The sequence below is a fragment of the Anabrus simplex genome, chromosome 6 (genome assembly GCF_040414725.1).
Source record: "Anabrus simplex isolate iqAnaSimp1 chromosome 6, ASM4041472v1, whole genome shotgun sequence".
In the NCBI taxonomy this organism is placed as follows: domain Eukaryota; kingdom Metazoa; phylum Arthropoda; class Insecta; order Orthoptera; family Tettigoniidae; genus Anabrus; species Anabrus simplex.
The window spans coordinates 278,153,455-278,165,784 of NC_090270.1; the positions used below are offsets into that span (position 1 = coordinate 278,153,455).

The following is a 12,330-nucleotide window of genomic DNA, read 5'->3' on the forward strand; positions in this document are numbered from 1 at the left end:
AATAGCTTGCGCCACAGACAAAGTTGCAAAGATTTGACTTTCCTGTATAAAATAATTAATTCTGTAATTGATGACTCAAACATATTGAAATCAATAACATTTTATGTGCCACATAAACTAAGTCGTCCTAGAAATATATTCTTTCTATCAAAGGCTAAGACCGAAATACATAAGAACTCCCCAATTAACAGAGCAATGAGGCTTTACAACAATATTCATCCTTATGTTGATATATTTAGTATGGCTGAAGCTGCATTCATTTCGACATGTAACACTGTACTTCTGAACATAATTTAATAGATTATGAAGATTAAAAAAAAAGGAAAAATAGTATAAACTAGTATAAATGTTGTAAACCTTGTTTTTTAAATGTATTACATTCCAAGTGGAAATCCTGTTCAAATAATTGTTTTAAATATTATACTGATTTTAAATAGAATGTATTAGTAATGTAATGTATTATTAGTTACATTAACCATAATTTTTTTTATTTTTTTATTTTAGTAATGTGACTTGTGTGTCAGAGTAATTAAGTTTTAGGATTACTCTAACTAGGTAATGGTTTTTGTTCTTAATATGTCTTTTTAACATGTAAGTAACAATTGTCGTGAACATTGTAATTGGGACTAATGACCTGTTATGTTCACAATAAATAAATAAATAAATAAATAAATAAATAAATAAATAAATAAATAAATAAATAAATAAATAAATAAATAAATATTATATTATATTATATTATATTATATTATATTATATTATATTATATTATATTATATTATATTATATTATATTATATTATATTATATTATATTATATTATATTATATTATATTATATTATATTATATTATATTATATTATATTATATTATATTATAACATTTGTAGTAGCTACCTTTAAGACTGGCCAACTTCTGATCCCCGAGATGGTCGGTAGGGAACTAAAGTGGTTATAGAAGACTCCCGGTGCCAAGCCGATGACGAGACGCATCTTAGCGTTGTATTCTGGCTTCACAGAGAGCAGCACATGGAGCATGGTACCTCCCATGGAGTGTCCCACGTAAAAAAGCCGACTCTGGCCAGTTGTGTTCAGAATATAGTCGATGGTTGCTGGGAGGTCGTATATACCCATCTCGTGCCAACTGTGGACAACCGACAGATTACAATAAATTATGTTTTTATTGGAAGATGCAAACTAAATGATAATAATAAGGTAGGGGTCCAAATTCCGTCACCGTACCTAATTTCGTCCCCCTGGGGATCTCCAGTTTGCACGGTTGGTTCGCGAGAATCACACTGTCCTTTATGAACATTCACTAGTTAGGTTTTTCAGGTCTCAGTTCTAATGCAGGATGAATTATAAATCCATGAGTCGTTGGGATCGTTGTCATCATATACAGGTTCAACTTAGCCCAAGTCTTTTTATTCGAGTATCTTGGGGGTTGGTACTGATTGAAATCGGAGTATTGTGAATTATGGACTTCGTTTTAATCCTTTTTCTGCCATTGTAATGCACAATTTTAATGGAGCATTTGAAATGTGCTTAATTTGGTCGATATATCTTTCCCATAGTAGCATATGGATGTGAAAGCTTGGCCTTAAAATCATCGGAAAGCGCAGTGATACATTTGAGCTATGGTGCTGGAGAAGGAATTTGAAGTATATTTTGGACCACCCAGAAGACGAATCAGTGGGTCATCAGAACATCAATCCAGGTGCTTCTATTCAGGCATTTATTACAAGGTTACACCTATCTTATTTTGGTCATATTATGAGTCAGCCTGAATCCTTGGAGAAGGAAATCACACTTGAAATGGTGAAAGGGATTCGAAGACGATGGCGGCCATATGGAAGAATCGCTCTATCTCGTTACATCTGAAAATGGGAGTAGTATCCGGTGCCGTATTTTCAGTTTTTCTCTATGGAACTGAAACGTGGACTCAGAGTGCTACACACCTGAAGAAAATCAATTATTTTGAAATATAATACTGGCAAAGAATGTTATACATACCTTGAATAGGTTTCAGTGATTCCATTATAAACCAGCTCAGCTTCACAGATTATCATCGATATGGAAACAAATAGCTTTTACAATTTTTTGACACATTATTTGACCTGAGAATGATAGCATATAAAATCGGATCGTTCCTGGAAATGTTCCCGGCAAGAAAGACTGTGGACTAGTTGCCACTTGATGGTCGAATATTATAAAGAGTATAACTGGGTTGAATATATTTGGTGCAGCACGTCTGTCCGAGGACCGTAAGAGATGCAGAAAACTGATCAATAGCCTCCTCGGAGATCATGAATTGAGGAAATGAACAGAGAAATGCCAGTGTTTTCTCAGTATCTACTCTCCATAGATGTTAAACAAAACAGCCTTGACGGACGCCTTTACCTGCCTTGAAAGGATCACTCAGTTCATTTGCAACTTTGAATTTACCAGTGCTGTTCTCAGTTGGAGTAGCGTTCCGCTTTCGATCAGTACCAACCCCCAAGATGTCAGCGATCATCGTTCCTATATATAATATCAATGGCATTCTGACATCATTCTAATATCAAATATTTGGTAACGATGAAATGGATAGTGCCTAGAACTGATAAGGAAGCCTTAATTTAGGTGCAGTATATCAAAAAATGAATGAGAGCATGGTATTGTACTTTCCTCGTATTTAATATTCCATCAGACTTAACTTTAATTGTTATCAACATATAATTCATCTCCCATGGATATATACAATGTCTTTGGATGCCCACAAGGAACACTATATCTGTTGGTTCTATTATTTCTGAGAAAAGAGTAGCTACGAAGAACTTACACTATGTCAAGCCATAATACATTTTTGAGTGACTGTACAGTCCCCATGTTTATCTGGTGTGAAAATGGTAAAGTAAGGAAAACTATTTTCGTGGCTGCCGATGGTGGGATTTGAACTCAGGATTTCTCGCATGCAAGCTCACAGCTGCCATGTAGCAAACATAATCAAACATATTATTATTCCATCACAAGGAATTTTGATATTTAAATATTTGATTTTTTTTCAGATAAAAATTAGTAATATGCTATTGTATTGTGGAGCTAATATAGTGATATTTGAATTTTGGTTAAAACAAGATGCTAATTAGTATGAACACAACAAGAAAATAAAAAAACTGAATACAAATTCCAACTATAGTCTTTAATATGGTAAAGAAATTAATTTATAACTGGTCCATTAGCCTGCCGAAACTAATTTTGAGTAATACATTTTAAAACTACCTGAAATATATCATATGGTAACAATATTATATTAGAAGAAGAAACAACTTAATTAAAATTGAATGACATATTTCGTTCTTAAAAGAACATCATCAGGTTCTATCAAATCACACACAAATATTTAGAAATGTATAAACATTTATGTTTATTTACATGCTTGAAATCTGGAACTTATCTTAAAGACTTCCTCTTTTCTCTCCTTCCAAGGATAGATAAATAATTTAGGCAGTCGGGCAAGGTCTATAAATGTTCCATATTTCAAGCATTTCATCAGAAATAAACATAAACGTTTATGCATTTCTAAATCGTATTTGAATGTGATTTCACAAAACCTGATGATGTTCTTTTAAGAACGAAATATTTCATTCTAATTTAATTTATTTCTTTTTCAGGCGTAATGCTGTTACCATATGTTTCCTTGCAGATAGTTTATAAATTTATTACTCACATTACGTTTCGGTAGACTGAAGAAACTCACAGTTACAAATAAACTGAGCCGAAATGGAAAAGCAATTGCTCCAGATATTACCAAGAATTAGGCAGGAGAGAGTATCTGATAGTATTTTCTTTTGACAGCAAGGGCTTGGACTTAGTTTGTTGGTACGGAATACGTTAGGAAAGTCGGTCAACTTCCTTTTCCATCAATTTTACAGCGCACCGACTAACACAGGTCTCATAGCGACAATGGGATAGAGAGGGCAGAAAGGACTGGGAATGAAGCGCCTATGGCATTAATTCAAGTACAGCCTCAGCATTCATCTAGTGTGAAAGTGGGAAAACACGGAAATCCTATTCAGGGCTACTGACAATGGGGTTCAAACCCACAAACTCCCGAATACAAGCTCACATCTATGTGAACAAACCACTTGGCCAACTCGCTCGGTGTGTCAGTCATCCTTTGTATAAAATTTCTAACATACATCACTATATCATCAACATAGATATTCACTCGCTGGCGAGTACAATGGTCGACGATTATGCGTTTTTATGGACATCAGAACATAGAACCTGCACGTTTTAAGGTGTGGTTTCCAGGTTCATTTCTAGAAAAGTATCTACCAATCTTTACTCACTTTTTATTTTATTTTGCTGATAGGTCTTATGGCGACAATGGGACAGGAAAGGGCTAGGAGTGAGAAGGAAGCGGCTGTGGCCTTTATTAACGTACAGCCCCAGCATTTGCCTGCTGTGAAAGTGGGGAAACCACGGGAAACCATCTTCAGGGCTGCCGACCGTTTACTCACTTTTAACGTCATACATACATATAAACAGACATCTTCAATGTAGACCGTTATGTCTTTCAAATGCCAGTTCTGCAAGCCTTTATGAATCTACCAAACGCCTCCACAATCCTCTATTTCTAACTAGCTCCGTGACCTCATTTAATCTCCGCACGGCTTTACTTCTTAATTGACAGTTCGCAAAACACGTGAGCATCGCCTTATCTCTGTTGCCAGCGCTTTGCTGCCGCGAGAACAGCCGGTGCAATACGACCGCGGCACAGAGCCTTGGTAAAATGTGAAAAGCTAATGAATCACCAGTGAAAACAAATTCACATAAATTAAACTTACTAACAACATGAAGTCTTAAAGGAAGTAGGTGAATATTGTTACTTGGGTAGTAAAATAAGTAATAATGGTAGAAATAAGGAAACATAAAATACAGACTAGCACAAGCAAGGAGGACCTTTCTTAAGAAAAGAAATTTGTTTACCACGAACACTGATATAGGAATTAGAAAGATGTTTTTGAAGACTTCCGTCTGGAGCATGGCACTGTATGGAAGTGAAACATGGACGATAACTAGTTCCGAAAGAAAGAGAATAGAATCTTTTGAATGGTGATACAGAAGAATGCTGAAGGTGATATGGGTATATAGAATCACGAATGAAGAGATACTGAATCAACTTGGTGAGAGGACATAGTTTTGGCTAAATTTGGCCATAAGAAGAGACAGAATGATAGGGCGCGTCTTAGGATACCCAGGACTTGCACAGCTGGTTTTTGAGGGAAGTACAGGTCATAAAAACGGTAGGGGTAGACCAAGGTATGAATATGGCAACAGATTAGTGCAGATGTAGCACAGGATAGTGTGTTATGGAAGCTGCACCAAACCAGTCTGTGGACTGATGACTCAAACAACACTAACAGCATCCGATACTACAACGAAAATACATCATTAAGAATAAAATAGAATAAGTAAATAACAAATTACTCATAGCTAATGGCTTGCACAGGAAGAAGGTAAAACGAAACTCCACTAATCTCAGAGTCATGTTCTTTGCAACTTCTCTTTCCCGAACTGCTCTGAGAAATGGTATACACACATGGATGATGGATCTGATCTTATGGTGCCGTGAATTCTTTAGAAGCTTGTCACCGGTAATTACAATGCTTCTTGAAATCAGGACAATATTTCGAAAACTGTAATGAATGAGTGTTAAGCAAGTAAATTTTCCTTTAAGTAACATTTTCAGGAGCCGAGTTATAAAAGTTTGAGTTTGACTAAGTTTAGGCTGGTAAAAGTTAAAACTTACCTGAATTTCCAGAATTCTGGCTCTTCAGGGCTCAGTGTGGTGTGATTTCTAGAATAGAGGTTTCCACGAGCATTTCCCAGCCACACGTCATAGCCGCTGTCCACCAGCCGATATGCTATAAAGAAAGATAGATTTTTTAAAAGAAACAAGCCAGAACTCATGAACATAATTTTCACATTAGTTTCTTCCCCCTTTTACTTTGAAATCAAATTTCACAAATTTACGTGCCATGGTTTTCCCGTGTTGCTGTTGAGCAGAGCCGTTTCATATGGCAACGTTGTTGCCGTTAGCGCAATACTGTTTTCTTAACATGGAATGACCTATAGTATCAATACAAAGAAAGCACAATACTAAGAATACATCACTTGTTGCAGAAATAATGAGAGTACTACTATAGTGGAAATATTTTCTGTAATTTTAACGTATACTGTTAAATCTATTTGAAATATGTTATGCGTACTAAAACTATTATTTTGGGTTGAGTCACGGATGCCAACTTGAAGAAATTAGTGGGGGCTAAGCCTAGATCCCGTGTCCAGCTTCAGCTTTCACGGAGGAGGAGCTCAGAACTGAGTAGGGGCTTTTCTGTACTCTGTGGAAGACGGATATTGGCGGGGAAGTCTTCAACCCCGACTCGGCGTATCCCATTGGCTGATAGGAGTTCTCGGTGAGAGTGGTGCTTGCACCCGCGGATCAACTGAAGACATGATATAGTGGCAGTAGCTATATCATTCTTGTTGATACAAAGACCGATCCGTCGACTTTGTATCCGCAAAAAGCTGCATCCTATCGTGGCATCCATGGATGTTGGGACATGATGTGGTTACTGCGCATTGAGGAAGGCAGCGGGAAACCACCTTAGTTATTTTCGTCGTCATACAGCGAAATTCTCAAAAGAATTAACCGATGAACATTGAAATGTGGAATTTAAGAAACTTACTGGAGGCAGGAAAACTGGAAGAAGCCAAAAATGTAATGAATGAGAAAGACATGGATGTTCCGGGGTTGTGTGAAATCAGATGGCCAGGGAATGGCGATTTCTACAGTGATGGTTTCAGAATGATCTACAGTGGCAACGCAGTGGAGGAAGTAATGGAGTAGGACTTCTGCTTAGAAGGAAATGGGCAAGAAATGTGATGAACACCTATCACGTAAATCGAAGGATACTATTGCAAAAATCAAAACAAATCCCAGGAATATAGTTGTTGTTCAAGTGTACTTTCCCACATCGAACACCTCAGATGAACAAATTCAAGAAATGTATGAACATATTGAGCAAATACAGAATCTGACAAAGGAATCAGATAATGTAATAATTATTGGAGATTTTAATGCTATTGTGGGAAGTCATCAAGATCGAGAAGGAATTGGGAAGTTCGGACTGGGTATCAGGAAAAAAAACGAGAAGGGAGACTACTTGATATCTGTGATCAGTACAATATGATCATGACAAACACGTTAACTGATGTACCATTACGGTGGAGATAAGTTATACCGGGAAAGCCCCGTGTGACCCTGCTCGTTATCAGAATGATTATATCCTTCTCAAGAGAAGGTATCGCACTCAAGTTAAAACAAGCCATAGCTACCCTGGAGCAGATTGGTAGTGATCGTTGCCTAGTCATGGCCAAATGCAATATCCAACTGAAAAAGAACCGGCATCGAAAAACAAAACCTCTAGATGTGACCAAACTAGAGGACAACAACAATAAAGATATTTTTACCCACAAAACGAATGAATTGGCTGAAAGGCTTGAAGAATCGAACTTGGAAAATATTAAAGAACGTTTGATAGCCTATATACAGAGTGAAGCGAAATTCGCGCACTCGGGCGTCGTAGCGTGACTCCTCACATGCCAGCAATTAAAAACATGTCTCTCACAAAAGTTCGTCCTGCGAGTATATCCGGCAGAAAAAGAACGTTGAAGAGTGGCAATCTGGCAACACTGTAACCACATGTATGGTAATTACATCTGTCAGCACACATTAGTCGTGCTGTACAGTGGGTGCAGTAGATAGGGTTTTGGGTTAGCATGCAGGAGTTCGAGGGTTCGATCCTGGGTTGAAACGCACTTTTTATTTGCTAATTTCCATCGGACATTACGTACTGTAATACAGTAAGACACCGTTTCTTAGGTCACATGTATCCTACATTTACAAAATTGAGTAACGCTGAACACGCTGTAACGCATTTGGTAGATGAAGTGGTGCGTATATATTCATAGCGAATGAAAACGAATGTTCATGCATGTCTAGGATCATAGTATGTAAGTGCTAATGGTTTCTAGAGGACCTGGCGCAATCGCTGTTGACGATTAAGATGCAAGATACCATGCCGCCTGGACTACATTTACGAAATAAAAAACATACGCCTCAAACCAGGATCGACCCTTCGACCTCCTGCATAGCAAACCAAAACTATATCCACTGCACGAACTGTCCAGCATGACGAACATGCGCTGATAGAGGTAGTTACCCTGCATGTGGTTACAATGTTGCCAGATTGCCACTCATCAGCGTTCTTTTTCTCCTGGATATACTCGCAGGACGAACTTTTGTGAGGGACATTTTTTATTGCTTGCATGTGCGGAATCACGCTGCGACGCCCGAGTGCGCGAATTTCGCTCCACCCTGTATAGCTCATGGAACACTGGGAACAAGAAATTTTGGAACCAAGGAAACTGTGGATTACAAGAGAAATATTGGATCTATAGTAAAGAGAAACCAGTACAGGAAGGAGCATACCATAAGAAGTCAGGAACTTGTTAAAAATCACATTACAACCCTTTGTAGAAAAGCAAAGGAGGAGTGGATGGCTGAGATAACTAAAAACATTGGAAACGATATTGCTGAAGGAAAAACTAACGGAGCTAATTGACACATCAGAGCCTTAAATCAGAAAGCGAAAGTAAAAAGTTATATAATAAAGAATAAAAATGGGAAAATCTTAATAGATAAGGATGAAGTCAGCCTGCGGGGGAAAGAATACCTTGAAGAACTGTATGGTGGGAATGTATCTAGTAAAACCATGGAATATTGAACTGTAAAATGATATAGAAGAAGATGATCAGGGCCCTGTTATCACAAGAATAGAATTTGAATCAGCGCTTGAGAGAATAAGTGACAATAAAGCTTGCGGTCCGGATAACATACCCGGAGAACTACTAAAGAATATTCGTGAGAAAATGAAAGACCTACCTTATGATGTAATCTGCAGATACTACGATAGTGGAGAAATTCTTGAAAACTTTACCAGAAGCAGAACTGTTATGATACCAAAGAAAGGACGTAGTGTAGAATGCTCTGAACACAGAACCATAACACGGCTCTCTCATTTATCCAAAATATTATTATCAATAATAAAAGTCAGGATAAGTAACAAACTTGATTTCCAAATTGACCCAGACCAGTTTGGTTTGAGGAAAGCGATGGGGACAAGAGAAACAATCTTGGCTCTAAGAACAATATTAGAAAGAAGAATGGAGATGAGTAGAAACACGTATATAGCATTTGTAAGTATTGAAAAGGCTTTTGATATTGTAAATTGGGACCAACTCTTCGAAATTATTAAATCTTCGGGATTAGACTGGAAAGATAGGAAGCTGATACTACGACTTTATGAAGATCATACCACAATACTAGACATCAAAGGAAGCAGCCAGGAAGTAAAAATCAGGAAGGGAGTAAGATAGTATTGCCCACTATCACCGCACTTCTTTGATGTATTCATCGAAAAAGCTATAAAGAAGTTCAAGACGAACTCAAAACGAGTTAAAATAAATGGACAAAAATCCATTCTATTTGATTTGCATATGATATGGCAGTGGTTGCAGACTCAGAAAAGGAATTATCCAAGATGCTGAATATACTGTCATCAGATTTAGTAGATTTATACTTAAACTTTAACGTGATGAAGACAAAAATATTCGTTGTAAGTAAACATCCTGAGCAAAATCACACCAACATCAGGCTTGCTAACAAAGTAGTGGAATAAGTCACCAGTTTCCCTTACCTCGGAAGTCTAAACACAAATGTTAACCGTTGCAGCAAAGACATAAGAAAAAGAATAGCGCTTACCAAACAAACATTCAGCAACAAAATAAATCTTCTGAGCAATATACATCTAGATATTGAGATTAGGAAAATTTTGTGATGTTATTTGCGCAGAGCGTACCTTCATATGGATGTGAATCTTGGACATCTCAAGAACAGGGTCGGAAACGGCTTGAGGCGTTTGAGTTGTTGTCTGGAGGCGAATGCTAAAAGTCACTCGGACTGATTTTTTTTTTTTTTTTTTTTTTTTGCTAGTTGTTTTACGTCGCACCGACACAGATAGGTCTTACGGCGACGATGGGACAGGAAAGGGCTAGGAGTGGGAAGGAAGCGGCCGTGGCCTTAATTAAGGTACAGCCCCAGCATTTGCCTGGTGTGAAAATGGGGAACCACGGAAAACCATTTTCAGGGCTGCCGACAGTAGGGGTCGAACCTACTATCTCCCGAATACTGGATACTGGCCACACTTAAGTGAAGGCAGCTATCGAGCTCGGTATCGGACTGAAAAAAAGAACCAACGAAAGTATTCTGCGATAAATACAGGAGAATAAACAGCTGATGATAACAATACATAGAAGAACAGCTAAATTCATTGCACACACAGTGCGTCATAATACCTTTCTAACTAATCTGCTAGAAGGAAAGGTCTAAGGAAAGAAGGGAAGATGTTGACCTAGGAAGCAATTCCTTCAAGTATTGATGCAAACCGTTGGATGCAGTTTCTACTGTGAGATGAAACGACAAGCTGAAGACAGAAGACAATGGTTGAATCGACAAGGCATTGCCTTTAGACATATGATTGGTTAAAGCTTGGGTCCTGTCCATTCTTTAGGCTTGATTTTCAGTCTCCGTCCGTCCGTTCTATTGGACCGATTTTCTGCTGTCATCCATGTAATAATAGGAAACAGCAAATAAATAAACATAAAATTAACATAGTTTTGTCCATTTATTTCAACAGCTTTATGATTATTACACATTGCACCATTGCAATTGTATGTTGGTATGAAGAAGTCTTGTTTGCTCGTAGATAAAATTCAGTTCACATTTTTACAGCGAAATTTGAATTACCTATCTCCGTCCTATAAAAGCAGTCGTCAGCTGTATGTCCAAAGAGTTGGACCGCTCACCATTAGCTTTCAGGATTGCAAGATGGTTTAGGCACGTAGAAGTCATTGTTGAGCTTGCGGTCTTCTCAGACTCGGAAATGACCTTTCTACTGTAGACGTTGTTATAGAGAACGTTTGCAAACGTCTAGCGAACTTCTAGAACTGTGGAAACATGGTCCTTATTCGCTTAATAGCCTAGTTTTCGGAGAGCGAAGCAGTTCTACCAAATATTTTTGGTGCAGGGTGAAGGATTCTGTGCCGCATAGGGTTGGCGGCCCCAAACTACAGGATTTCTAATCTGACTTGAGAAGCGACATACAACAAAAAATATTAGAAGCCACTAAACTAACACTGAAATCTCTTTGTTTTGCAAATATTTATAGTCGTCACTGCATTTAAGGTAATAATCACATATTTTGATTAGACTATCCATTCCTCTACGGTAGAAGTTCTGATGTTGCCAATGGAACTAGGTTTTAACTTACTGTATTTTCCTAGTTTTTGCAACAGACGGGATTTCAGCCATTTATATCCCTTCTGGCACCCGCTGTTGCTAATGAATCCGTACTCGCAATTGAAATAGAACTGACAACATATAGATATTAATATACCAAATTCAGAAAACGTAACTTTAAAATTTCATCAAGTACCAATCATTAGAAAACGATTATTTTCAATGATAATATCTACAGACACGGGGAATATTACTGACGAAGCAAAATATTAATTATCTATATACTAAAAGTGTTTACTAAAACAGCTTTGGCAAATCCGTCCGTCCGTTCCACTGGACCAATTTGCTTCATATTTGTCTTATTCTCTCCAGAATTATCTGCCGGTGAATCATGAGACATCGATAGCTCTCTAAGTTCAGCCAAATTTGAGTAATCATAAAATCAATTCATCACTCCAATAATTTCAGGGTGTAGTCGCTATGTACGGCCATTATCCAGTATTCGGGAGATAGTGGGTTCAAACCCCACCGTCGGCAGCCCTAAAGACAGTTTTCCATGGTTTCCCACTTCACACCAGGCAAATGATGTGGTTGCACCTTAATTAAGGCCACGGCCCATTCCATCCCACTCCCAGCCCTTTCCTGTCCCATCGTCGCCATAATACCTATCTGTGACGGAGCGACGTAAAGCAACATAAAAAAAATATGCAGGTGACGGCTTAGGCTAACCCGCAATACATTCTGTACTTAGCGGGTTGCTAAGCGACTAACACTTTCATTAATATTCTGATCTAATTATGTGAATTTCATCCTCAGTAATGTCATTGCATGGAGCCATGTTTGATTACTACCTGTCAAGCCAAAGAGTATATACTTCCTTGGATCATGGGAGAATATTATTCTATGGTATAAACTCTTTGAT

At 37.8% G+C, this 12,330-nt stretch overlaps 1 protein-coding gene across 1 annotated transcript in view; it reads right to left on the reverse strand.

Moving 5' to 3' along the window:
- Nucleotides 1–5,965, reverse strand: part of LOC136875980 (lipase 1) — a 29,569-nt gene extending 23,604 nt beyond the window's left edge. The window contains exons 1-2 of the mRNA XM_067149596.2: nt 5,796–5,965; nt 896–1,142 (exon numbers count right to left, since the gene is read on the reverse strand). Coding sequence (XP_067005697.2) covers nt 896–1,142; nt 5,796–5,962 — 414 coding nt within the window. The 5' untranslated portion in view covers nt 5,963–5,965. The remainder of the gene's footprint in view (nt 1–895; nt 1,143–5,795) is intronic.
- Nucleotides 5,966–12,330: the final 6,365 nt, after the last annotated feature.